Consider the following 27,819-nt stretch of genomic DNA (forward strand, 5'->3'; position numbering starts at 1 on the left):
TGGTAGGTGCTTGCTTCGGGCGCACAAATATACCCTTGTATCGAGCACATGCGCTCGAACGACGACCGAAGAGCGTCGTATCTCTTTCCTTCACAGAATTAACTCGACCCGGCCACTCACGGACCGCATGCACCAATTTTTGAGGCTGCGATTGAAGGCATTGCGCTTGCCTTGAAGGGACAGTTGAGGCGCTTCGGAAATATCCAACTATCAGTTCAAAAACATGACGGTAACTGCAACCATGGTGAATTTAGACGAGCGGGGAGGTAACGTATATATATATATAGGTACTGCATGAACTGCTCCTGGATGCGAGGTGCAAACAGCGCAAAACTCTAGAGCCGACCTCATCATCTCTTAATGTAGGCACACCTCAAACGATAACAAGTTATTAAATCCAGAGACATCGTTTACAAGCAAATGCCAGAGAGGGAGGGAGGGAGGGAGCGAGAGATCGCGTCGCTTAGTTTCGGATGTCGCCTAACCAACGTCGGTGATGGTTCTAAATTTGGCTAACAAGAACATAAGATTAGAATGACCAATCAAGAAGCAGCTACAAAAGTTTCGCTTCGCATTACAACCCAATCAGGACAAAAGAAGAAACAAGCTTTACATCTCATGCAAGTCAAATGCCAGAAGCTAAGGACTGGAAAATAGTTTTTTGCTCCTACATTATGGGTTTTTTCAATTCTCTTAACGTTCCCTCTTCTGGGCTACAATTGAAGTTTTGCAGAAAAATACTTTTCACAAAGTCATATCCTTTGCTTCACCCTTCTCCCATTGGCATCGCTGCCGTCGAGAATGCCTTCATTCCCATGACTGGAAACAATCATTGACTGCTCACTCGCTCTCGCCACGTACTCCAAGAGTTCGGTCAAGACTGAGGGACAGCTCTCCTTCAAGTACTCGAAACCGTCCGTTTGCATCACAGCTGAGAAACAGATTGGACAAGCTCCCGTTAAATTTCGTCAATCACATTGCTATTCAAATCAAACAATCTACTAAAAGGGGAAAAAAGCTACAAGATAATCAGAGATTAACATGGGTTTTGTGGGAGACAATCAAACCTAAAAAATAGATCAATTTTCCTTTTTATCAGCCTTTCTGAAGGGCTTGCAGTTCATTCTTACACCAACAAAAGGCTTTCAGGGAACTATTGAAGCTATTGAGAGAGTACCAACTACTGATGGTAATGAAGGTTACAGGCTTCTGCTGGATTTAAATAGTGTACCTACAATGACGCATTCCCCAATTTTGATAGGTCTAGTATTGCAAACAGATAGAACAAAGAGCTCAGCTTTTATTTCTATTAGAGTTGTGATCTTGTTAAGTAGTGAGAATAAAGTACCCAACCCAATGGCTAGGTTCTTTCACCAAAATCAGTGAGAAAAAAAGGCGGCATAATTCAAATTATCTTGCTTGATCTTAAAAGACAAGCAAATCAAACTCAGAAAAATTGTTCTTCAATGGTGACCCAGCTACCCTACATTCTTCTCACTAATTCTAAACAGTGCTTACTAAAAAGAGGATCGTGCCAATTATGTTTAATCCGCATGTGAAAAGTCAAATAGAAAGCCTAATCAATCCTCACAGGAAAGAGTATTAGGTGCTCCTGGGGTCACTCTTTCCCTCTCGCAGGTGATGTGTACCCTACTAATAAGAAACCCACGTTTATGGTCAGGGATGTGATTGTAAAAGCATTCCTCATCCTCCACGCAAACTTCTAAACCAACCATTTCAGGAAATCTGTGACCAACAAGTATTATACCAGAGTCTATCCTAATAACAATCCCCTAATCACCATTTGCCTATCCAACTTTTGCCAGCCAACTTTTAAGTCATCCAGAAGAATGAAAGTGCTGTAAAATCATCATCCAATTAATCAGTGTTCCCACATGAAACGGTAACTTTCAAAAAGTATATCTAAAACGAATTTCTGCAGAACACATGCTAGGGAACATCAACAATCCATTCTTTTACAAAAGAAGAGACAAAGAATACCCAAAGTATGCCGCATACTTTTTCACAGGAGAAACTAACATCTGCATCGACTCATGATATAAGGTCATAGGGGACTATAGAAATAGTTAGAAGGAAAAAAACTTACCCCTCAAATTTTCAGGCATTGCCACAAATCTGAGACAAACGGCTTTCAACTGAAAACAGTGGTGCTGCTCTGCCAATGCCAAGGTAGTTGCCACGGTATTTATGGCAACATCCTGACAAAGATTGGCCTCACATAGCAGCCTCAGTCTATCAAGGCCATACCTATCTGCTGCTGCAAGTAAATGCTGAGACATCAAAGTTGAAGCCCACTTTGTATCCAGCCCAGTAAGCTCTTGAAGATCAGGTAGAGAATCAAAGTATATAAAATGAAGCAGTGCCTGCAAATATACAGTTCAGTTATCAAGACTCTTGCCAAAGGGAACCAGTTAATGTAACCAATTGATAAACTTCAGCAATACGGTCAAGCACTTCAAAGAAATAATCACTAAGCAACACAATCATCCTCCAGCTCCAGGTTAGTCCAGAAAAACAAAAATAAAAAATTGAGATAACAGTCAGATCCCATGCTAATGCTACGATTCTGAAGTTCAGACTTTTAATGCCACCAGCTCTAACTTGGTTTAGCCTAAATTTTTCTAATTAAAATAATCTAAGGAACTACTGTTTTCTGTAAACAATGGCCCATATCCAAAGGGCATTCACAGAAAGTATTGGCATGACATCTTCACATGAAATATTTTTTCAAAGTTGGTGGATATGCATTTCCCCACTTATTTTGATAGTTGTACTTGGCTAAAAGCATAGAGAATTGAATGGCTATGATAATGATCACGGAGCCGAGTTGGTTGCGGTGGTGGTGCCCCAGTAGCATATGGGAGCTTCTACTTCCAGTTAATAATGATAGTGGAAGAATGCATGATAGTATGGTGGCAATAACCACTTACAAGTGCCAAGCTAACACGTGACTGACAACCACTGGCGACCATCCATGTCAATAGTAATGGTTGGTTCCATAGTACATCAGATCATGTACAAGGACAAAAGGAAAGAATAACAAACAAACAAATAGAAAGAGAGAAAGAATTTGTTCATCAGAATTGTACAAGGACAAAATGAAAGGAAAACAAACAAACTAAAAAGATAAAAACCACATGACTACATGGAATCAGAACAAGGTTACAAAAGCTGGATAGAAGTATAGGAGTACATTGCAGAAGTAACCAAAGATTCTGAACTCTCAAACAATCTTAGTATCTGTAAGGAGGATCAATTAAAAAGGTTCAGATCAAGCTGAAACCATTGCTATCAAGCTAAATAAATTCCTAAAAATGTTCATCCCCAAGGAAAGGCTTTCAGTTATCAGATCATTCAATCTTCATATTCAGATGGCAAAAATTGCATTTTCCTTTAATAATTCCTGTCTTTGCCAAATATCATTCTTCTTCATAGAGTCTAAAAAAGAGATGATAGACATGAGATCTCCAAAATGTGCCATGGTGCAACAATTATGAAGCCAAAGAACATCAGTAGTGTGTACAGTGGCGAACACTAAGGAGAACTGGGAAAACAACCAACCTAGAGATCACTTATAAAGGAAAAGATCAACTCTTACATAATTCTCACGGAGCACAAAAGACTTACACAGCAAATGGGTTGGTACACGGGATTGAAATAATCCCATGCCATCACCAGAGCAAAATAACACTTTTTTTCTCTACTAGCATGATAAGAGGAATGAGTTCAGACTACAAGGAACTTTTTGTTAGAGGACGAAAAACTTAATTGCAGCTGATCAAATCAAGAGCCACGTAGACAATGGCTGAATTTTTTTACCACATAAAATGGCTTCCCTAAAGAGTACTTTATTTGGACTTTAATCAATTTACAATCACATAAAGCAGGACTACCCAGGTTCTCCAAGCAATTTTTAAATTATATCCATCTGATGACAAAAGGGAAGTTCTAAAATGCACAATTTTCCCATAATGAAGTATTTAGTACATCTAAACATAGAGGAGAAATGGACTGAGTAGCATCCAGGCATGGAGGAAGTAAGTTAAGAGACAACACAAAAGGGAAAGAAAAGGGGGCTCTTTTTTTTGGTGGGGTGTAGGGGCGGGTTGCTCCTGTTGTTCATCAATGAGAAAGCAAAACCTTCGAGGAGACTGTATACCTCAGAATATCCTTGACTTTATCTCTCTGAAATAGACCACACAGTACATTTCACCGCACACTCAGCAAAAATAAGCACCATATTCATTATTTAACTCTTGTAAAACCTTTTCTGAAAAAGAAATTGCTGCCTTTAATCGCTAAATCTTTGCCCAATAGCACTCAAATACTTAAGCCACCTAAATTAATAACACTAAGCTCAACCAACAAAGACAACACACAAACGATTCCTACGTTTGACAAAAAAATAGTTGACGTCACTGAACATATGTAATGATGCCACATGTGAGGAGATAACTGGAGTAGACTCAACCTAGGACATAATCAAATTAAACATGAAAGAGCAGAATCTAGATGCACAAAGCACATAGACCAACTTAAACAAATTCCATTACAAAGAAGACAGATGAAGGCAGCAAAGTTAGACCTTGAAAACTGATGGCTCCATGTCTTCAACTCTTATTTGCTTTGTATTCTGATCTTTCATCGGACCATAAAGTTGGGCCCTGAATACAGGAGATCGAGCAGCAAGTACCAGCTTGTGAGCAGGATAAACTTCACCATCTACTTCAAAACTTACGTCAGCTCCCTTCCCACTCTCCAAAAGCTTGCCAAGATCTTGGCCTATACTAGATGGTGGAACAGGTATGGAGAAAATCTTTGGTCCTTCTGTATGCGATCTAACAACACCAACAATACAATGTACTGAAAGAGTATCGTCTTTAAGGTACTCCGACGTCTCAAGAAGACTTCGTTTGAAAAATCGTTTGTAGCCCCTACAGCAATTCATGAAGATAGGTCATCAAACACTAGATACTTCGACTTACCAAATTTCAGATGAAAGATAACAAAAATGAAATTTGAGAAACAACAGATATGCATCCACCGAACAAACAATATCATTATGATAGTGTTATGTCGAACCTAACAAGAATGGTAACTAGGTGATCTATCATTAAAAAATAACAATCAATGACCTTGATTTTCCATTTGATAGCCTTATGGCAAAACCCATTCAACAATCAAATATATTTGGTTGAAGTACTAAATAGATCACAACAAATTTAGGAACCAGGTCTTTACTTGCATCTCTATAGTAGTCCATTTGCCCACAAAAAGCACCGAATAAACACCGAGAACTTGTAGTGTTATGTGGTGGTAAAGAGATACTAAAAGTGTACTACCTTAAATTTACTAGGGGGATGGAAAAATGATAGTCTACACACCCAGCAAAATGAAGTGCCTATGCCACATGCTAAGGGGATACGTGCTTCATAAGGACCTAGGAGATATCAAAAGGGATATGTAGAATAGACGACTAAAATTTTAAAAGACTATTGAACAATTTCAACGGATTTCAGCAACTATTCGGATCAATGAGCCCACCAAAAAAGTTCATAACTCGCCTCAGCTATGCATCTAATCATCCCACAAATCAAAATGCTTCCCAAGCACAAGCTTACCTCAACAGAGTGATAGTCAACAAATGTCCAACACTCGGAAAAAAAAATAACATCTTATCCTAACACATGCAACAAGCTGTGGGCATTCCAATATGTAATACATTTGTACTAGCACCAACTTCAAACTTTCAAACTCTCTAGAAGCTCCAAATCCAGTTAACCAATAGCTTCATCTTTCTATTCCACCATATATGTCTTTTTAAGTCAAAATACCAGCTTGCGTCATATGTACTCCTAAAGCTTCTCGTGTGACACAAATGTGGACAGCCTTTAGAAATCGCCAATCTGCCAGCCCAACAATTATTTTCTGAATGAACAAGCAATGGATGATGTTCCGGCAGATGGCCCCAACCATGTAAAAAAGCACAAAAGGCACCCTAACAGATCAAGATCACAAAGACCTCCGACTCTAAATGAAGTTCATTTGTCAGTACACTACTATTCCAACAGTACACTAAATGCCTACTCTTCTAACAGTACACTAAATACCTACTCTTCCAACAGTACACTACACCTTATGCCATACATCATTTGCTAACATTCCTAAGAAAAATTCTAATTGTGGTGAAACAAAGTAAGTCAACCATACGTAAGAATTCCAATCTCGCACAATTGAACGAACGCGATTGAACAAACATAAATAGGAGCTGCTGGAAAACCCATATATCGGAGACAATCCTAAATAAAACCCTCAATCATACACCCGAAAACCACCAAACCACCGGATTCTCGCACAAAATAACATTATTGAAAATCCAGATAAAAGGGTTTCGAAAGAAAAATAAAGAGACCAAAATCTAGAAAGCACGCACCACATGCTACCGCGGTATTTAAGAGTGTAAGGGCCGCTCTCGAGCGTCCGCCCGAAATGGCTGTGCACTTTGTGCCGCTCCTTCCCGCTCTGATCCAACAGCGTCAACTCGAAGAGCGCCCTCACGTCGGATCCCTCGCTAGCCAGGGCAATGAAGAGGGACACGTACGCCGCATTGTCCTCGACGCTCTTCCCGTCCGGGTAGAAATAGATCGCCCACTGGTACCCGCCGACGGTGAACGTGTCGGAGGCCTTGTACTTGCCGATCCCGATCCCCTTGGACAGCGAGTACCCGTTGATCTGGAAGTGATGGGAGCCATTGATGGTGTCGGTGATCGACGTCGAGGAGGAGGCGACGGAGGGGAGCGGCGGGGAGGAAGACGAAGAGGCCTTCGAGGCGTCGTCCGGCACCTTTCCCATACAAGGAATTCCGCGAATCGAGGTTCGGACCCCGCGAAGCCCCGACGAATCCAGACTCGCAGAAATTGGGGGCGGACGGGGACGGCCGCCGCGAGGGAGGAGAAAGGGGAGGGTGATCTGGGGATCGGCCGGGGAGCCCCCGATTCCGGCTTCAATTCGGAGGGGCGAATGGGGATCGCCGGGAGGGAGGGAGGGAGGGAGGAATCCGGCCAGCGAGGGAATCTAGGGTTTGGGATTGGGGATTTCCGGAAGGAGGGGGGGATTTTTGGGTAGGGTTTCGTCCGATTGCGAGAGCGAGAGGAGAGAGGAGAGAGAAAAGGAAAAGTGAGGAAACGACTCTCGGAGCAGAAGACATGAAAGCGGGGTGAGGAGTCGTTTATTTATAATGTAAATCTTTTGTGGCATGTGGTGAAGCAGGCGCCCTCTTGCCGCCGTGCGACTTCGAGAGGAGAAAACCAAAATGGTCTCCGACCAAAAAAAAAAAAAAAAAAAACAAAATGGTCACCCCCAAAAAGGCGATGTATATATATGTGGCCAAAAGAACTTTAGTATGCATCTCAATGACATGATATAATATGTCGTGAATTTTCTCTTCTTCTTCTTTTTCTGCAACTAGGAACGCCAAATTCGATGTTTTTGTTGCGAAATGATGTGTCGCCACGTATCCACATCTTATTTACGATATTGTGAAATTAGTTTTAATTATAACAAATGATTGTTGCGATAATTTAAGAACGAATGGAATTCATGATCATTCCTTATTATAAATTTCAGTGCTCGTGTGGAGACATCAAATCTTGATGAAGAGCGCTCGAGAATAGTAAACTATCTTGTAAAAGAGTAATTGGAAATCTCTTCAATTGGACAAGTTGGAGAGACAGCGACGCCCACTTGTGCATCGAAGGCATTATGAAAATAGAGCATCTCCTTGTACCAAAAAGTGACCCCTCAACTCAACAATTATTTCCTTCACACAAAACATCCACTGAACTACATTTTCAAACATGGAATGGTTGTTTTTGGAATAACAACTTGGATAAGATTTGTTAGGGTTTTCTCCATAAAATCCTCAAGCAAACTAAAATATCGCGGAAGCGAAAACTGTGAAGTTATAGACATTTGCGCCTTCTTGTGAAATTCCTCCTATTTTCCTCTTTAGGTGTTCATCTTTTGAGATTGGATCAAACTCTTACTCTTTCAATTTGGATCATGGCTGCAGGCCCGCCATAACAAGAGTCACCACCATTGCCAAGTCGAGACCTAGCCAACCCTCACCCCCATCCTCTCTTTGTCTCTATATTGGTGTGCTGCAACTATGGCGGTGTTGATGGTGGCCGCACTTATTTGCCTAATTCCGACATCCCTGTCGAGACTCGAGACTCTCGCCGTGCTGGGATAGAACCATCTACAGTGGCTGCGACCACCATAGCTTTTTTGCCCTCCCCATTCATCTTCATTAGAATGTAACCCTTTCTAAAAAAAAAACAATTAATTTCTTTTTTTTTAATTTTTTTTAAAAGGGAGTAATTTTTAGGCTTTTAATAGCCACGTAAAACCCACATGTAACGCCACCCAATCTGGCAAAAGAAAATATCGAATGCTTAAGAATTAGGGGCCTCTGGCCTCTATTCTATAAAACTTTACCGTGAAAAGGCAGGGGTTTTTGTTTTTTGCTCAAAATGAAAAAGCAGGGGTTATTAAAGAGAACGACGTTACCATTATTTTGAAGATTTCTGTCCTTGAATAGGATTACGACGTTTTATTTTTTTGATTTCTGGTGATGATTTTATGACCAAATGCAAACAAGCAAAAAAACGTGAAGTTATACATTGAAAACAAAAATATCCTCATTTTTCAAATGAAAAAAAAGAAAAAAAGGCATCTAACTTTCACTAGGGCAAAAGATTCCCCTCCGCTAACTTTTTAGTCAAAGTAAATCTAAGTGGGAGTTAACTTGACAAACAGTGATTACGAGTACAAATGTCGTTTTAGCTAAGCAAAATTAAATTGGCGACATCTACAAAACGTGCACAGAAAGCTGGATAGCATCTTGGATTCGTTACAAAACGACATCTTATTGTAAATGTTACCATGACGCGTCATCTGCACGCGTCATCGTCATTTGCCGTGTCGGCTTCGCCATAAGCTTGGCTGGGCAAAAAGGTTTCCAGATTGATACTTTGTCCCACGAGCAAAAGCTGGAGTTTTTCTTTTGTCCGTTTTGAAAATGATGACATTTTTGTGTAAGTCTATACTCTCTTTTTTCCCCCAGCATTTGGCCTTGTTAAGTTCAATGTAAGTAAGTTAGATGAGTATGATAATCTAACGTAAGAGAGACTGACTTGTGGAATTAACGATGATTCCTAACGCACGTGAAAGTCAATTTTCACATAAGAAGACTTGTCTAAATATTCTTAGAGGTTTTTTTTTTTTTTTTTTTAATCAATCAAATATTATTGAGTCTTCAAATGGTCCGGACAAGCCAATCAAAATCCACCTCCATGTTAGGATGTTTGACCACATGAGATTAATCAGCAACGTTTTAACTTATGTATGTTGAAGAACTATAGTGTTTAAGGGAATGAAACACTTTAATTTGGGTTAATCTTAGAATATCTCGTGAAGTAGATATGAATTCTCAAAATAGTCTCCAAGGCAGGATTTCATATCAAATTATTCTCTAGATTAGACGCAAGTTCTCAAAATGAACCTTAAAAAGTACTTTTTGTCTCAAACGCCTCCCAATGGGTACATTAATAAACGTGTTAGGTTTGTGCCTGATTACTCGTTGCTTCTGGGGCAATCATGTGGTTGACTCGTTGCGGTGATGTAGACTAACGAAGTTACTTGTAATTTGTGTTTTTCGTAAGGAGGAAGTAAGAGCAAGTAATCGGAATGTCTCTTGTTCATGTTGAAACTAGTTTCCAAAACATACATAACTATCTCGTAATAACAAGATTCATATCGAGAATGTCACACCCCGAACCTGAGCACGCACACATGATCGATTAAAAATTGTGACGTCCCAAGACACGTCGCCAACCCATTCTTTTTATCTTTTAATTAAGCCCATCTGGAAGCAAATTAAATAAACACCCGACCAACAATCAAACATAGGATAGTAAAAATACACCATTTTTCACAAACTACTATTTATATATATACCGAGTTAGTCCTACAAGTTCAAATACATAAGTCTATTTCAAAAAGAAATGCCTAAGCAACCTATACCCCGGATTCTTCCGACTCGGGCTTGGGATCCTCCATGCCACCATCCTCTGTTTCGACGAGCGGTCCGTCAAAATCCTGCAGGAGACCCTCCCAAGCACCATTATGCTCATTAATGAGCCACGCTTTGTAGCGATGAGGTACCAAATGAAGGAGACCCTTATCGACCCAAATCGTGGTCACCAATAACTCACGCGTCTGGGTAGTCCCGGGAATAGGGAAGAAGGTAGACTCGTAGTCTATCTCCCGCGGAAACCCAAAATGAATGGGATGTTTCTCCATACTAGGGACCTAAAAAAGGTAAACCACGACACGGTGAGATAAATTTCAATGAGTCAAAACCCTAAACTCCAGTTCAGACGCAAATTCGCCTCAAAGGCAGTCCTAAACACGCACCATACAAAACTCACCTCACCTCAGTGCGTCCCTACATGTTAGCTCATCACATATGCTATTATCAATGTAGCAAACGTAATTTAATAACCGAGGGTTGTAGGGGCAGGTTGCTCGTGTTGTTCATCAATGAGAAAGCAAAACCTTCGAGGAGACTGTATACCTCAGAATATCCTTGACTTTATCTCTCTGAAATAGACCACACAGTACATTTCACTGTACACTCAGTAAAAATAAGCACCATATTCATCATTTAACTCTTGTAAAACCTTTTCTGAAAAAGAAATTGCTGCCTTTAATTGCTAAATCTTTGCCCATTAGCACTCAAATACTTAAGCCACCTAAATTAATAACACTAAGTTCAACCAACAAAGACAACACATAAATGATTCCTATGTTTGACAAAAAAATAGTTGACATCACTGAACATATGTGATGATGCCACGTGTGAAGGGATAACTGGAGTAGACTCAACCTAGGACATAATCAAATTAAACATGAAAGAGCAGAATCTAGATGCGGAAAGCACATAAACCAACTCAAACAAATTCCATTACAAAGAAGACAGATGAAGGCAGCAAAGTTAGACCTTGAAAACTGATGGCTCCAGCTTGTGAGCAGGAAAAACTTCACCATCTACTTCAAAATTTACGTCAGCTCCTTTCCCACTCTCCAAAAGCTTGCCAAAATCTTGGCCTATGCTAGAAGGTGGAACAGGTATGGAGAAAATCTTTGGTCCTTCTGTATGTGATCTAACAACACCAACAATACAATGTACTGAAATAGTATCGTTTTTGAGGTAGTCCGACGTCTCAAGAAGACTCCGCTTGAAAAATCGTTGGTAGCCCCTACAGCAATTCATGAAGATAGGTCATCAACCACTAGATACCTAGACTTACTAAATTTCAGATGAAAGATAACAAAGATAAAATTTGAGAAACAAAAGAAATGCATCCATATATCATTTTGAAAGTGTTATGTCAAACCTAACAAGAATGGTAACTAGGTGATCTATCATTAAAAATCACAATCAATGACCTTGATTTCCCATTTGATAGCCTTATGGAAAAACCCATTCAACAATCAGGTATATTTGGTTGAAGTATTAAATAAATTGCAACAAATTTAGGAACCAGGTCTGTACTTGCATCTCTCTAGCAATCCAATTGCCCACAAAAAGCACCAAATTAAGACCGTGAACTTGTAGTGTTATGTGGTGGGAAAGAGATACAAAAGTTTACTACCTTAAATTTACTAGGGAGATGAAAAGTGATAGTCTACACACCCGGGCAAATGAAGCCTACACCACATGTTTAGGGGATACATGCTTCATAGGGGCCTAGGAGATATCAAAAGGGATATGTAGAAGAGACTAATAGAAAGATTTAATAAACTACTGAACAATTTCAACGGATTTCAGCAACTATTCGAATCAACAAGCCCACCCATAAATTCATAACTTACCTCAGCCATGCATCTAATCATCCCACAAATTAAACTGCTTCCCAAGCGCAAGCTTACCTCAATAGAGTGATGGCCATTAAATGTCCAACACTCTTGCAACAAAAAATAACATCTTATCCTAACAAATACAGCAAGCTGTGGGCAGTCCAATATGTAAGACATTTGTTCTAGCACCAACATCAACCTTTCAAACTCTCTCGAAGCTCCAAATCCAGTTAACCAATAGTTTCATCTATCTATTCCACCATATATATCTTTTTACATCAAAATACCAACTTGCATTATATGTACTCCTAAAAGCTTCTTGTGCGACACAAATGTGGACAGCCATTAGATATCGCCAATCTGCCAGTCCAACAATTATTTTCTGAATGAACAAGCAATAGATGATGTTCCGGCAGATGGCCCCAACCATGTAAAAAGGCACAAAAGGCACCCTAACAGATCAAGATCACAAAGACCTCCGACTCTAAATGAAGTTCATTTGTCAGTACACTACTATTCCTATAGTACACTAAATACCTACTCTTCCAACGGTACACCACACCTTATGCCATACATCATTTGCTAACATTCCTTAGAAAAATTCTAATTGTTGTGAAAGAAAGTAAGTCAACCATACGTAAGAATTCCAATCTATAAATAAATGCAATTTGTAACGAACGCGACTGAATAATTTAGCAATTGAACAAACATAAATAGGAGCTGCTGGAAAAACCCATATATAGGAGCCAATCCTACATAAAACCCTCAATCATACACCCGAAAACCACCAAACCACCGGATTCTCGCACAAAATAACATTATTAAAAATCCAGATAAAAGGGTTTCGAAAGAAAAATAAAGAGACCAAAATCTAAAAAGCACGCACCACATGCTACCGCGGTATTTAAGAGTGCAGGGCCCGCCCTCGAGCGTCCGCCCGAAATGGCTGTGCACTTTGTGCCGCTCCTTCCCGCTCTGATCCAACAGCGTCAACTCGAAGAGCGCCCTCACGTCGGATCCCTCGCTGGCCAGGGCAATGAAGAGGGACACGTACTCCGCATTGTCCTCGACGCTCTTCCCGTCGGGGTAGAAATAGATCGCCCACTGGTACCCGCCGACGGTGAACGTGTCGGAGGCCTTGTACTTGCCGATCCCGATCCCCTTGGACAGCGAGTACCCGTTGATCTGGAAGTGTTGGGAGCCATTGATGGTGTCGGCGATCGACGTGGAGGAGGAGGCGGCGGAGGGGAGCGGAGGGGAGGAAGACGAAGAGGCCTTCGAAGCGTCGTCCGGCACCTTTCCCATGTAAGGAATTCCGCGAATCCAATTGGGGATTTCCGGAAAGGGGGATTTTCGGGTAGGGTTTCTTCCGACTGTGAGAAGAGAGAGAAAGGAAAAGTGACGAAACGACTCCCGCAGCAGAAGACATAAAGGCGGGAAGGCGGGGTGGGGAGTGGTTTATTTATAATGTAATCTTTTTGTGGCATGTGGTGAGGCAGGCGCTCTTGCCGCCGTACGACTTTGAGAGGAAAAAATTAGGGATGTGCAACGGAAACCACCTGAACCGGGAACCGGCCGGACCGGACCGGACCGGTTGGTTTCGGGCAGTTCTAAAGGGTTTCAGTCCGGTCTTAAGTTCTATTTTTGGAGCAGGTGACCGAATGGTCAGGTTGATTTGGGGTTAGAATCGGGCCAAACCGGGCCGGGACCGATATATATATATATGTAAATATATATTAGTTTATAAATTAATTTACAATACTCATTACCATATTTATTTTTCCTCCAAGGTAACCCATTTTTGCGTTTCTTTACACTCAACAGTAAGAGTCATATCAGTTTTTCAATTTTTCAATTCTTATTTTTCTTTTCCCTCTTGCAACCGAAACTTGACTAAACTCTCTCTTTTTTTTTTTAGTTTCTGCTCTCATATACAGTAACCATCACATCAACCTCCCTTTCCCCAAATTTTACAACCTAATTCACTTCAGCGGCAATTCTCATTGTCTATCTCGACTCTTTCCCTCTCAATCTCAAAACCATAACCCTACCCCAACGCCTCACCCGACGCCCCCAACGCCTCACCTCACGCCCCACTCACACCAACGCTCGGCTCTCTTCCTCCGAGTGCCTCGGACGCTCAGCTCTCTTCCTCCTCGGAGTGCCTTGCCGCAACATCTCGCCTCACACCGTCCGATTCCGGCCCGAAGGAGGAGGAAGGAGTCAATCAACACGGAAGCCTGTTGAAGGCCTCGGCGTCGACCAAGGACGCTGCCGATTCGGTACATGGCTATGAACCCGCTTGGGTCGACCCAGGCGTAGACTGCACCGGTCCCGTCGACCACCTGCGCCTTCGCCTCCAGCGCCTTGTGCTCCCAATACATTTGGTCCAAATGACCGCCGAACTTCGCATAGAGGGCGAAGAAGTCAGTCCCCATGTGCATCGAGTAGAGTTCGTTCGACGACGTCGGGGACATGGCGGCCGTGAAGTTACGGTTCTCTATGAGGGTGTCCGCCAGGAAAGTCGAAGCTCGCCACACAACGAGAGGGTCTCGCCGTCGCAAGGACATAGGGTATGATGCAGAATTTTAATTTTTGTTTCCACAAAGTGGACGTTTATAATTTAATAAGGTGTCACTTTGTTGGTCACAAAGTGAATAAGAAAACTTGACCGAATCATAATCTCGTGCATTACTTTACTAGTAATTACTATTTTTTTTTGTTAAATGAAATGAAAATAAGTGATGGTTCATTGGAACCGGACCGGACGGACCGGACCGGACCGGTTGGTCGGGTCGGTTCTCGGTTCCAAGACAGCGGTCCGGTCCACGGTCCAGAAAAAGTGGGAACCGGTCCTCCGGTCCGGTTCCGGTTCTTGGGTGGAACCGGACCGGACCGGGAACCGATCACCCCTAGAGAAAATCAAAATAACACGTAGACCGATTGTCAAAAATTAGCATAAAGGACACTTAGGGTACGTTTGTTTTGCGAAAAAACAATTTCCAGTAAAATGTTTTTTTTTATTTTTAGCGTTTGATTCATTTAAAAAAATGAATCAACGAAAAATATTTTCTTAATTAATAGAAAATATTTTTCCTACAAAGCTTAAATTCAGGAAAACGATTTCCCATTTAAAAGAACCGAAAAACGTTTTCTAAAATATTTTAAGATCATTGCTTGATGAAAAATTTATTATTAAAAAGAATTTCTAATTAAAAATTTTGAATTTGTTATTATTATATCTTTTCTTTTCTTTGTTCTTTCTTTTTCTTGTTTTCTCTTTTCTTTCTTTGCTTGTAAACGTAAACTCTAACTCCTTTTCTCCTCTCTTCTTTTCCTTCGTCCCCTCCCTTTCGTTGCCACCGCCTCCTCCAACCCTAGCCCCTCTTGCACTCCCATTGGCTTTGCTCCCTCCTCTTCCTCTTTATCGGTGTCTTCTACACCTTCAATCATTTTCAAATGCATTCCAAACACAAAAAAATATTTTCGATCACGTATTATCAAACAAAGGAAAACTAACCGTTTTCCTGAAAATGGGTTTCCCAAAAAACATTATCCAAAAACATTACGTTTTCGTGAAACAAACAAATACCAAAAGTTACGAAAGTGACATTTAAGTGCTAAAATTTGAGAGAAATTAATCACTTAAGTGAATCGGCTAAAACGCTAATGTATCAATTTTCCGGTGAAGCGAGTGCAAAATGACGTTGTTTTGGTGCCAACGTGATAAAAAATTTAATATAAAAAATTAATTAAATTAAATTTAAAACTAAATTTATTTAGAATATTTAAAATATAATTAAAAAATTAAAACAAAACAAAAAACAAAAAAGGGAGGCGACTAAGCCCTCAACCGCCACCACGGTAGGGAAGGGCCGGTGACGGAGGGGAGGGTCGGCCGGGGGTCGCGAGCCCTGGCCGGGGTTGGCGACCGGGCCAACCCGGCGAGGGCCCGCAAGCCCTCGCCCCAATGCTGGGGGCGCGGGTCATGGCCCTCGCCTAGATCCGACGAGGGTCGGCAGCCCTCGCCCGACCGGGCCAAGGGCCACCACTCCGAGGTCCCTACCTCCTCTGTCGTCGGCCCTTCCCAACGACGGCGAGGAGGCGGCGGCAACTAAGGGATCAACCCTCACCCACGACGTCCTTTTTAAAAAATTTCTTTTAATTTGTATTTTTTTAAATTAAATTTACTTTTATATTAAATTTTCTACCACGTTAGCACCAAAACGACGTCGTTTTTGCATTGTCTAGTCACATCAGCGTGCAAAACGATACCGTTTTACACTCGTTTTGATGAAAAATTAACACATCAGCGTTTTTGTCAAATTTTGTCAAGAGTGATACTTAAGTGATCAATTTCTCTCTGATTTTGGTAATTAAGGCTGCGTTTGTTTGTATTTCTTTTTTTTTTTTTTTTTGTTTTTAAACACTTTTTTCTGTTCCTTTTTTGTTCTTTTGTTCCCAAGAACAAAAGAAACGAAAAACAAGAAACACAAATTTTGTGTTTCTTGTTTCAAACACAAATCGAAACACTTTTGAAATTTTCTTCTTTTTCTTCTTATTTTCTTTCTTTTTCTTTCGCCGGCCCCGGCGAGGCCGAGCCTCGCCGTAGGCGGGCAAGGGTCGGCCTCGCCTTGGTGGGTGAGCTTGAGCTCGCCCAGTTGGCGAGGCCGAGCTCGCCCGGCGGCCGGCGAGGCTCGGCCTCATTTGGGCCACCGCCCGGGCGACCCGGCAGCGGTGGCTCGGCGGTGAGCCTCGCCGCCGGCGGCGGCTCGGCCTCGCCGGATCTGGCGAGATCGAGCTCGCCCGGCCCCGAGATGTCGGCGCGTCGGGTTGAGCTCGCCGGGGTCGGCAAGCCTCGCCGTGCTGGCCGAGGCCGGCGATCGGCCAAAAGAAGAAAAAAGGAAAAAGAAAAAAAAAAAAGGAAAAATAAGAAAAAATAGAAAAATAAAAAAATTATACAAATTTACCAAACGTGTTTTATTTATTTTTTATTCCCGGAACAAGTTTACCAAATGCGTTTTTGTTGAGAAATTGTTCAGGAATAGAAACACTTTTTTATTTTGTTCCTGAAACAATTTTTAAACGAAACGCAAACAAACGCACCCTAAGAATCACTTTCGTAACTTTTGGCACTTTAAATATCCATTTGTGCCAACTTTTGGTATTTGAAGTGATCTTTTACCAAACCAAAATGGTCACCCCAAAAAGGCAATGCATATATATGTGGCCAAAAGAACTTTAGTATGTATCGCATGACATGTTATAATATGTCGTGAATTTTCTCTTCTTCTTCTTCCTCTTTTTTTTTTTGCGACCAATAACACCAAATTTGATGTTTTAGTTGTGAAACGATGTGTCGCCACATATCCACATCTTGTCTAAAATATTTTGAAGTTAGTCTTAATGGTGACGGATGATCATTATGATAATTTAAGAACAAATGGAATTCGTGGTCATTTCTTATTATGAATTTCAATGCTCATGTGGAGATATCAAATCTTCGTAAAGAGCGCTTGAGAATAGCAAACTATTTCATAAAAGAGTAACTCGAAATTTCTTCTTGGACGTGTTGAAAAGATAGTGATAACCACTTATGTATTGAAGACTCTACAGAATTAGAGCATCTCCTTGTACCAAAAGTGGCCTCTCAATTCAATGCGTTGTTTCCTTCACGCAGAACATCCGTTGAACAACATTTTCAACCATGTTTGTTTTTCAAGTCCGATAACAACTTGGATAAGATTTGTTAGGATTTCCTACATAAAATCCTCCAACAAACTAAAATATCGCGAAAGCGAGAACTGTGATAAAATTATAGGTATTTATGCCTTCTTGTGAATTCCTCCTATTTTCCTCTTTAGATGTTCATCTTTTGAGATTAGATCAAACTCTTACCTTTTAAGTTTGGATCGTCGTTAGGTGGTGTGCCACAACAAGGGTCACCACCATTGCCGAGTCAAGACCCAGCCGACCCTCGCCCGCATCCTCTCTTTTTCTCTCTATTGGTGTGCTGCAACTATGCCGGTGTTGATGGTGGCCACACTTATCTTCCTAATTCCGACATCCCTATTGAGACTCTTGCTGTCGCGGGACAGAGCCATCTACGGTGGCTGCGGCCACCATAGCTTTTTTGCCCTCCCCGTTCATCTTCATTAGAATGTAACCCTTTCTAAAATAATTAATTTATTCCTTTTAAAAAAAATTAAAAAGAGAGAGAGTAATTTCAGGCTTTTAATAGCCACGTAAAAACCACATGTAACGCCATCCAATTTGGTAAAAGAAAATATCGAATGCTTAAGAATTAGGGTCCTCTGCCCTTTATTCTAAAACTTTACCGTGAAAAAGCAGGGGTTATAAAAAGAATGACATTACCATTATTTTGAAGATGTCTGTCCTTGAAAAGGTTTACGATGTTTTTTTTTTTTTTTGATATCTGGTGATGATTTTATGGCCAAATGCAAACAAAAGAAAAGTGAAGTTATATATTGACAATAAAAATATCCTCATTTTTCAAATAAACAAAGAAAACATCCAACTTTCACGCGTAGGGCAAAAGATTCCCCTCCGCTAACTTTTTAGTCAAAGTAAATCTAAGTGGGAGTTAACATGACAAATGGTAATTACAAGTACAAATGTCATTTTAGCTAAGCAAAATTAAATTGGCGACATCTACAAAACGTGTACAGAAGGAGCAAAGCTAAATATCTTCTTGGATTCGTTACAAAATGACATCTTATTGTAAATGTTACCATGACGCGTCATTTACACGCGTCATCGTCATTTGCCGTGTCGGCTTCGACATAAGCTTGATTGGACGAAAAGATTTACAGTTTGATACTTCGTCCCATAAGCAAAAGCTGGAGCTTTTCTTTTGTCCGTTTTGAAAATGATGACATTTTTGTACAAGTCTATGCTCTCTTTTTTTCAGCATTTGGCCTTGCTAAGTTCAACGGAAGTAAGTTAGACTAGTATGATAATTTCACGTGAGAGAGACTGACTCATGGAATTAACAATGATTCCTAATGCACACAAAAGTCAATCTTTCTTATAAGAACTCCCTTAAATATTCTTGAATTTTTTTTTTAATTATTCAAGATTAGGTCAATGACAACTGTTGGTGGAGGGAAGACTCATATGCCTACGAAGGATACCAGGCACGATCAGTTTGCGGATTATATTACCCGAGCCAAGAAGAAGTTCCAAACAATTTCAACCATGGGTGGTGGTGGTGGTGGTGCTGGCGGTGGTGGTGGTTTTTCCTCAAAGTGAAGAGTTAAGACCCACCAGACAAGCCAATCAAAATCCACCTCCACATCATTTGCTACGTTTTAACTCATGTAGGTTGAAGAACAATGGCGTTTAAGGGAAGAAAATGCATTAATTTGGGTTAATCTCAAAATGCTTCGTGAAGTAGACGTGAATTCTCAAAATGATCCTTGAAGTACAGATTTCATATCAAATTACTCTCTAGATTAGACGTAAGTTCCTAAAATGAACCTTACCAAGTACTTTTTGTCATACAATCAAACAAACAAAAAAGGTACTTCTGCCTCAAACGCTTCCCCAATGTGGATGTCGATTCATAAGCGTCTGTTTACTTGTTAAGTGTGTTAGGTTGTGCTTGATGACCCGTTTGCTTTTGGGGCAATTACGTGGTTGACTTGCTGCGGTAATGTAGACTGACAAAGTTACTTGCAATGTGTGTTCGTCGTAACGAGGAAGCAAGAGCAAGTAATCGGAATATTCCTTTGTTCATGTTGAAGCTAGTTTGCGAAACCGTGATAACAAGAGTAATGATGGGAATACATCATGTCATGAGTGGTTCTTGAGTTGTATATCATTATTATCTTGGATAGCCACCTATCTACTTTATGTGATCACATACAACATATTGAGTGCATCACACAATTATAATTTTTCAAAATATCAAATTATATGATCTTAACGCCTGTTTTTAGATTTTTGCTTTACTTATACGTGTAGTTGTAAGGATCAAAGTTGATGGACTAGTAATGGGGGAATATGAATTGTGTAAGGTCAATGTTTCGTCAAAATTGTTCTCACAATAAAATATCTTTGATCAAAAGTAATTTTTTCACTTTTATTTAAGGAGATCGATGTTTTGTTCTAACTCCGGATAAATAACATCACATGCAAAAGGGAATTCGCTTTTCCAATTCAAACAACACTAGACAATCTCAAACCCAACTCGAATTTAATTGACGACAAGGCCTAAAAATTACATAACTCGATAACGTAACACGATGTAGACAAGTTATTTCGGAATTTAATTGATGACATAGCTTGAAAGCATAGAGATACTATGTCGAAATTTAATCAACGATGCGAATATGATAGTTCTAACTAAGGAAATCTAAAGTATAGCGTAGGAAAAACAAAGATAATTGAAAGATAACATTTGGTTTGATTTTGGGGGGGCTTTTGATGGATGATTGGCAGTATTTATAATGGTTTATGGTACTTGCCTTTCTCACAATTGCTTGCTGTTATAATTCTTTTAAGTAACTCGTGTCAATTACGTCCACATTTCTATACTTCAAAAACCTCACATTCATATTCTCATATGGTTACCCTTGCTGTGCATAATGTAGTTTTTATCCCACGATCTTACTTTTAGGTGGTAACTGTTCCTTCCCTTTGGTCTCAACTACTTCTTCAATTTCAAAATTCAAAGCACTTGTTAATATCCCTTCATAGACATTCTTCGGTACATTAGCAGTTACCAACTATCCGTCATCATATTTTGACAACCAAACACGTGGCATTGCTGAATACCAATGTCATCCCTATACTTGTTGATAAGTTGACACACTTATAGTGATACCCACACACTATGCACATGATTGTCCATATTCACGTGCTATTCACATATATGTTCTCATTCGCGTGCCAGTAGACTATTTACCAAAATATTCAATCATAGCATAGATTCTTGTAAATTTGTATGTAAGTTGAAAAATTCGCTAATGCAATGAGACTATAGCAGAATTAAGGGGAAAAAGTGCAAATAACATTTCTTTGCTACTCCACGGTATGATTAGTATCATATTGCGGCGATAGGTTAAACTCTCGTGCAAGTGGACGATAAAAAAGAAGTTTAGAAGAAGACAAACATAAAATAAACACCGCAATATAATAGACGTAAAAGAAGCGATTAGGGCAAAAAAAAAGAGTTAATTGAGAGGAATAAGGGAAGATCCGTCTTTTAGAAAAATTGAAATCGAACAAAAAAGAGGAATAAAAAGATAAAAAGAATAATCTCAAATCAAGAGTCACCCAATATTTGATATTTGTAATTGAAAATATCTGAGTTTCAAAAATGCTAAAATTGACATCCATAAGGGATGATGTGATAGGGGTAAGCATGATTTCAGGGTATTGCCTTATTTTTTGAACGTGGAATCTATCATTGGAATAAACTTGTGTTTTTTCTTGTTTTATATTTTCAAGCAATCTTGTGGCATTTCTTGGTGTCCAATGATAAATGCGTTATCTAGGATCACTAGTCTAAGCTTCAATTTCTTTTATTGTTAATGAATTATAGTAAATGATAGACATTTATAATGATGATTTACTGTAATCATTAGCATGTGACAAGGTAGGCACGAGATTTCTTATATGCAAGACAAATTTCAAGTTCAAAAAATTAAAGAACCAAATTCCAACTTACAGGAGTCAAATGTTAGGTATAACTTAGATGGATTCCCGATCTACTTACCTCTTGAGAAAAGCGCGAGTCCTTGCTTAATTTACATTTCACAAGGTACGACGTTCGACCGGGCCCCACCGAGGAAAAGATCCCGTCCCCTGAGGTGAATCAACGGCGGGGAAGCGGATCGCACACGAACGAACCCGAAAACCACAAGGGAAGAGTTACCCAACCCAACCCTCTTCCAGAAGATTCCAAAAGGGAATCGACCTACTCCACGTGTCCAGCATCCAACCTGGAATCCCAATGCTCTCGCTCCGTCACGATAAAACCGCGAAAACCAGATTAAAAAAAAAAAAAAGAAAAATAAAAACGAAATTCCAAATTTCCCCCATTCTGGAGGATTTTGCAGAGAAATCGTGAGGTCCGGTCCGAAGATGGGTAAGTCTGTGGTGCTCTGGCGGAAGGAGCCAAAACGGAGGGAGGGATATGGCGTCGGAGACTCCGAATTTCTGAGCTGAATTTCTCTCTCGGTCTCTCCTCCTCCTTATCATCTTCTTCTTCTTCTTCTTCTTCTTCTCTCTCGCTCTCTAGCGTGGGCGATGATGGCGGAGCTCTGCTTGATGGCTTCGCATGGTTATCCTCCGGGCCTCGTCCTTGGTCAGGAGCAGGGCGCCAGCAGAGTCGTCAGGGTGAGTCTCGACTTCTCTCGGTTCCCTCCCGATTCCGTCCGTCGCGGGTTCGAACTGGGTTTCGTGCCGCCTAGGGATTGCCGAGGCGCGCTGAATGGTTTCCGTCGGTTAATTCTCGTGTGGCGTTCTCGATTTCGTTCTGTTGTCGTGGCGGCTCCGTGCTTGCTGCTCGGCGTTCGGTCTTGATTGGGTCGTGTGATGTTTTAGCTCTGTAGCTCGTCGTTAGCTGTGGCTTTTGTGAGTTTTGATGCTGCACTGTGCACGTCGTTGACTGGGCCTCTGATGTGTTGCAGAAATCTGGTTTTCTAGGAGATTCATCTATGTAAGATCTCTTGATCGCGAGTTTCTTGTTTTTTCACCACTCTTTGTCTAAAAGATTGAAATTTTACATCTCCATCTTGACCTCTGTGGGTTGATGCTCGAAGCTTGGTGATTTCGGGTTTCAACAGGGTTGCGAAGTTGCAATTAAACTGTGCTTTTCATTGGTGTTTGCACGTTGCGAAGCTTTGTCTTTGTTCATTCTGACCTCCTCAATTGTTTTAGGTGGTTTCGATCTACGTGCAGTGATGTTTGCTTGGGATTTTCTTTTGTTCTATGTTAGATTATAGAAATGGCTAATGTTGGTCAGGTGTTGGTTCCTTGTTATTTTGCATCCTGCATTTGGGAAATCTAATTATGGAAAGTGCAGGATCTTCAGCCAATTTTACCTGCTGCTGGGACAAGACAAGACATGATAAGATTGGGATCCATGACCCTCCGTCCTAATCAATTCAAGGAGGCAGTGATTCTAGATTTGCAAGGTATGCACGTAATACTTGGTTGAAGATCTCTCTCTCTCTCTCTCTCTCTCTCTTTTTTTTAATAAATCAATTCACGTTATATGTCAGCTTGTCCAAAAGGAGAGACCTTGAAATAAAGTGCTCGCATTCCTTCTGGGTATAATTTATTTCTTCATGTAAATTTGTTGATTACAAGCTTCAAGTCATTGATTTCATTTGATGAAAATCTCACCCTTCATGCCACAGAGATAATGAAATTTTTTGGGCCACTATTATTTATCACCCTTACAGTTTTCCACAAAACAACTCAAGAATCTGAATTTGAATCCATTTGCAAGTGCTTGACAGTATAAGCAATTATATTAGGCCACATGAATTTGTAGAATCATAAGCTTAATGGAAACTGAACTAGCAATTTAGTCATGGCACTTGCATTTGTATGGTCAGAAAATTCATGGAAACTGAATTTCAACAACAAATGGGGGATTACTGTTGGGTTGGTAGAACTGGCTAAAGTGCTGAACCATTGATATAGGTTTAGGAGATTACTGAAACCAAGATTTGCTTCTAAAGAAAATAATATAGCTTTTGTAGGACATGTGTTGCAGTGCTCTTTGCAGTTAAACAGGTTACTTTTCGTGAGAGGGGATGGTCAAGTAATGGTTTATTTATTATGATTGCAGATGTCCACTCAACTACTGGGCCCCTAGGCACTGGAATTGCCGAACAATCCACCATGCAGAGAGAAGTCTTTGAGTTTAGCATGTCTGGATTGAGTTGTGCTGAAAAGGCTGGACTAGATATGTCTCTAGTATCTGATTTAACGGGTCTTCACTCAGTGGAAACTGACATGCATCGCCTACCCATCATTCCTTCTCTTGTCTACCCTAACTTTCAATTTTCCACTCAAAGCGGTCTCTCAGATTTCATGGGAGATTTGGTCCGAAATAAAAAAATAACCATCAACTCCGATGGTAGAGTCTTGATCGCAGATAGTGGGGCTGAGATGAAGGATCTCCTCTCAATTGTAGCGGAGTTTTACCTATCAAGGAACTTAACTCAAGGGAGAAAGCTTTCGATGCCAGTTCCTTACTTCAGAAGGTATGACAACAACCACCTCATCTGCTTAATGATGCTTTAAGAGGAGTTTTCTGAATAGTGACGTTCTTTCCTCTTTCCTTTTTGTCCTGATGATTATGCTTGCATGCCATGTGTGATCACTAGAGCTTGAGCTGATAGAGTGCTCTCTCTCTCTCTCTCTCTCTGGATCTTCTTTTTCACTTAAATTCACATTTACCCTCTATCATATGGTACAGTTTCTTTCTTCTGTTGCTTGTATCATGACAATGCATTGGAGTTGGAAGTTTATAGGATAAGTGCGTATGCATTTATTTGGACGTCAAAGTTGGCGGTCCTGTCCTTTACTATTTGAGGCTACTACTAGTGGGCTAATGGATGTTATGAATGGTAAAATTTTCAGGGAAATCTTTGACAAACCAAGGACTAACATCCATTGGTCTTCCTTGAAGCTTGAAGCTAATGCAGTTGCTCCTGTAAAAAGGTAATTTGGTGCTAAACTTGTAAGATATCTAGTTTTTTTCAATTATTGATCGAGTCAGAATTAGCAGTGTCATAATATTTCTTTAACATCACAGAGTGCAAGGTTTATATAATCTTTGAATAACTTATATCGATCCACATTTTCTGAGCATTGTTGTGTTGGTCAGATGACCAATGGAAACAATATTTGGTACCAGAAAAAGTTTATTTGCCCTGTGTTTCTCATTCCTCGTATTGTGATTTGAATTGGTGCAGATAGTATGATAATAAGATGCTCACTTTTCCTTGCTCTAATGTCCACCATGATGGATAGAGTTTTACTGGTGATTACTCATAATTGTTGAACTATATTTGTGGAAAATCGTGTGATTTAGCAAGAGTTGTTGATTTGAGGGATTACTTGGATGGTTAGCCTAATTTGCTCAGCCTCAATGAGTATAAAATGTAAGGTTCTGCCCATTTCCTAGCGCAGATTACCATTGGACTACCTATCTTCGCTGATCATAATGGACTCAATTCCGCTTGTATCTGCCAAATGAAAAAAGGAAAAATGCAGACACTGGCTCCAGATATTTACTTTTAGAAGTAGTAGAAGTGAAGTTCGCAGTTGTGTGCATAGCAGGATGAACCAATGTGAATGAGTGTGAGCTTTGTTGCTTCAACGCAATTGGTGCCGACCAGACTAGGTGCTACTGTGGTAGCAAGAGAGGTCAGGTGGTGACAACTCAGAGTTTGTCACAACAAGCATTTCTAGTCACAAGGGAAGAGAGGTCAAATAGTCTATGCTAAAAAAGGAGTATGTCTGCCTTTGATTCTCGATAACTGATTAACATGCTGATCATCATTGGTTAAGCAGTCCAACACAATTATTTTTGAACTCCTTTTGCTGGATATTGCCTATCTGTTTTGATTGTTGTGCTGCTTTAGTTTAAAAAAAGTCCTTTCCAGTAGTTTTATTTATATATGAAATAGCATGATCCTTACTGCTTGTTTGATTGTGTTGTGATCTTTCAGTCCTGAAAAGAAGAAGCTCAAGCAATTATCAAGGAAAAAGACCAGCAGAAAAGCGGGTAGAGAGAGAGATCTGTTCAAGAGAAATTACTTCCATGCTTGTGAAAGCCTTCTATCCATCCTGGTGGACAAGAAACGGCAGGGGAAAACTGCAGTCAGTTCACTCAAGAAAGCTGGACCGGAACTTCCTGAGCTCCTGAACCAGTTCTCTGCAGGCATTGCTGGTACGGGCTTTGCTGTTCTCTTTTCTGTTATCTGTAAGGTGGCCTGTGGACGTGTTCCTTTTTGTGCATCCAAAGTCCTAAGCACCGGGTTTGGGTTTGGACTGGTTTGGTTGTCCTCAGCGGTGAATAGACTGAGGGACACGGTTATTTACATTGGCAAAAATTCTGGAAAAATGAGCTTGAATGAAGATGAGATGGTGAAGAAAGTGGATAAAAGTGTGAGCGAGATTTACTTCAGAGCTGCCACTCTAATGGCTGTGGCTATGCTAAGGTTTGTGTGAGCATTGGGCTTATCACTTCCGTGGAGGGAGGATGGCTTGAGAGCATCTGGGATGCAGTCAAAAGTTGTGATTAGTGATGGAACCTGTAATTGGTGTAATTATTTTGGGTAACTAATACCTTAGGTCTGTCTGGAGGGAAAGAAATTTTGCTGTAGTCTTTGAGTGATTGGCTCAAGTGATGATATGGTAGAAAATACAAAGCAGTCAGTTCCAACATGATCTCGAGCTTGCTGTAAAATGGCGTTGTCACCAAGATGTTATAAATTAGCTTGTGCATTAACCAAGCTGAGTTTTGCATGGCTAGATACTTTGTGTTTAATATAGTTCTCTCTATGGTAATCTTTTCATTCAATACTTGAGTATATTGGATCTTGTGATTTTCTAATCTTAGTCCGTCTTGATCTGCTGGGCCACCGTAATGGCGAATTGGTGATCCTGTTGGCTTGGTAAGCCAACCTGATTCTTTCCCTGCGAACACCTGAGTTTTATTCTGTTACGTTACTGACTTTCTTTTCCTTTTTAATGTCTCAATCGATTTCCTTTTTCCCTTTCGAGTCGTCTCCACTCCGCAACTTGTTCTTGCTTTTTGGCAACCTTTCCTCTTTACTTGCTTGGATAAGATTCAGGTCTACTTTAATTTCCTCTATGATTTTCCTCTCTTTCATTCATTTTCTTTCCCCAAATTCCTAGAAGGTGAGCCGATGAAGAGATTGCCACGGGAACAAAATAATCAGACAAAAAGACTACAACGAGGGATGGGTGGTTAATAGTTTTTTAAATAAAGAAAATAAACAGAGATCTGTGCGCTCACCGTAGCTTAGTTCCCAGATCAGCTTTTGTTTATACTTTGACTTTCTGGTTATTGAATTAGTACAAATGTAAATTATATCTAACAGACGAAGGTGAAGGATTTTGATTGTCTTCTCTGTTGAACTATCAATTGGCTAGTAAGTAAACGATTGAGTTCGAGTTTGTCTGTTCTGTTTACCTCAAGTATGCATTTATCAATTTGTAATTCATGAAATAGTTTGGTTCAAATGCATTTGTACTAGATAAATGACCCCGGAAAGTAAATGGATTAATACTACGAAAAACTCCAATTGGTACATATGTGACAAATTTACTTCAAATTAATTTTTTGATTACCAAAAATCTCATACTGTTTCATTTATGATAAATTTTGTTAGCTTCTCTTAAATTGGATTTATATCATGGAAAATCACAAAACTGGTATACTTATAATAAATGAAGAATAAATCGGTACATCCATCGATTGACATGTGTTATTTAATTCAGTAATTTAATGATAAAATTTAATAAAATTTAATGAATGGTGAATTTGTAAGAAGTGTATTTCTGTAGGGTTTTTAGTTATGAAAATTAGTTTAAAGTAAATTTGTTATAAGTGTATCAATTAGAGATATATTGAGATATAAAGTCAAGATAAAAGTTGCAAGGAGGCCGGCGGGCTATTAGGTGCGTGGTGCCAGGGTGGTGGTTTCCCCGCTAGCGTCACCGGAGTTTACATGGCGGCTGTCGGCCAAAGCGGTTCCTCCAGTATCAAAAAGAAAAAAAAAAGTCGAGATAAAAGTGGCCGAAAGGAAAAGAGAGAGAACAGATACTGGAAAAGAACTGGTTCCAAACTTCTTCTAGGCA

General features: G+C 40.2%; 3 protein-coding genes across 4 annotated transcripts; 1 reads left to right on the top strand and 2 right to left on the bottom strand.

Annotated features, from left to right (window-relative positions):
- Positions 1-507: 507 nt before the first annotated feature.
- LOC104426694 (BTB/POZ and MATH domain-containing protein 2) lies at positions 508-7,231 on the bottom strand. The gene is made up of 4 exons (XM_010039828.3): positions 6,455-7,231; positions 4,607-4,955; positions 2,108-2,384; positions 508-931 (listed from the first exon to the last, which is right to left on the bottom strand). The coding sequence occupies exons 1-4, from the start codon at positions 6,871-6,873 to the stop codon at positions 753-755; spliced, it is 1,224 nt and encodes a 407-aa protein (XP_010038130.1). The 5' UTR covers positions 6,874-7,231; the 3' UTR covers positions 508-752.
- A 2,731-nt stretch (positions 7,232-9,962) lies between these two features.
- LOC104426695 (BTB/POZ and MATH domain-containing protein 2-like) lies at positions 9,963-13,331 on the bottom strand. The gene is made up of 3 exons (XM_010039830.3): positions 12,830-13,331; positions 11,084-11,342; positions 9,963-10,392 (listed from the first exon to the last, which is right to left on the bottom strand). Exons 1-3 carry the CDS (start codon positions 13,246-13,248, stop codon positions 10,099-10,101), a joined length of 972 nt encoding a protein of 323 aa, XP_010038132.2. The 5' UTR covers positions 13,249-13,331; the 3' UTR covers positions 9,963-10,098.
- Positions 13,332-22,012: 8,681 nt separating this feature from the next.
- LOC104426696 lies at positions 22,013-26,519 on the top strand. 2 transcript variants are annotated; one of them, XM_010039832.3, is made up of 5 exons: positions 22,013-22,308; positions 23,006-23,108; positions 23,771-24,188; positions 24,568-24,648; positions 25,662-26,519. In XM_010039832.3, the coding sequence occupies exons 1-5, from the start codon at positions 22,219-22,221 to the stop codon at positions 26,161-26,163; spliced, it is 1,194 nt and encodes a 397-aa protein (XP_010038134.2). In that variant the 5' UTR covers positions 22,013-22,218; the 3' UTR covers positions 26,164-26,519. The 2 variants fall into 2 exon arrangements, with proteins under 2 accessions (XP_010038134.2, XP_039160801.1); XM_039304867.1 differs by having other exon boundaries at positions 22,015-22,308; positions 22,997-23,108.
- Positions 26,520-27,819: the final 1,300 nt, after the last annotated feature.

The sequence above is a fragment of the Eucalyptus grandis genome, chromosome 11, assembly GCF_016545825.1.
Source record: "Eucalyptus grandis isolate ANBG69807.140 chromosome 11, ASM1654582v1, whole genome shotgun sequence".
NCBI classification, from domain to species: domain Eukaryota; kingdom Viridiplantae; phylum Streptophyta; class Magnoliopsida; order Myrtales; family Myrtaceae; genus Eucalyptus; species Eucalyptus grandis.

Coding starts and splice junctions, on each gene's coding strand:
- LOC104426694 (XM_010039828.3), bottom strand. CDS start 6,873: ATGGGAAAGGTGCCGGACGACGCCTCGAAGGCCTCTTCGTCTTCCTCC. Junction 4,956..6,454: donor AAATACCGCGGTAGCATGTG/GTGCGTGCTTTC, acceptor GAATTGCTGTAG/GGGCTACAAACGATTTTTCA. Junction 2,385..4,606: donor TGGAGCCATCAGTTTTCAAG/GTCTAACTTTGC, acceptor GTATATTTGCAG/GCACTGCTTCATTTTATATA.
- LOC104426695 (XM_010039830.3), bottom strand. CDS start 13,248: ATGGGAAAGGTGCCGGACGACGCTTCGAAGGCCTCTTCGTCTTCCTCC. Junction 11,343..12,829: donor AAATACCGCGGTAGCATGTG/GTGCGTGCTTTT, acceptor GAATTGCTGTAG/GGGCTACCAACGATTTTTCA. Junction 10,393..11,083: donor TGGAGCCATCAGTTTTCAAG/GTCTAACTTTGC, acceptor TACCTTTTTTAG/GTCCCTAGTATGGAGAAACA.
- LOC104426696 (XM_039304867.1), top strand. CDS start 22,219: ATGATGGCGGAGCTCTGCTTGATGGCTTCGCATGGTTATCCTCCGGGC. Junction 22,309..22,996: donor GCGCCAGCAGAGTCGTCAGG/GTGAGTCTCGAC, acceptor TGGAAAGTGCAG/GATCTTCAGCCAATTTTACC. Junction 23,109..23,770: donor AGTGATTCTAGATTTGCAAG/GTATGCACGTAA, acceptor TTATGATTGCAG/ATGTCCACTCAACTACTGGG.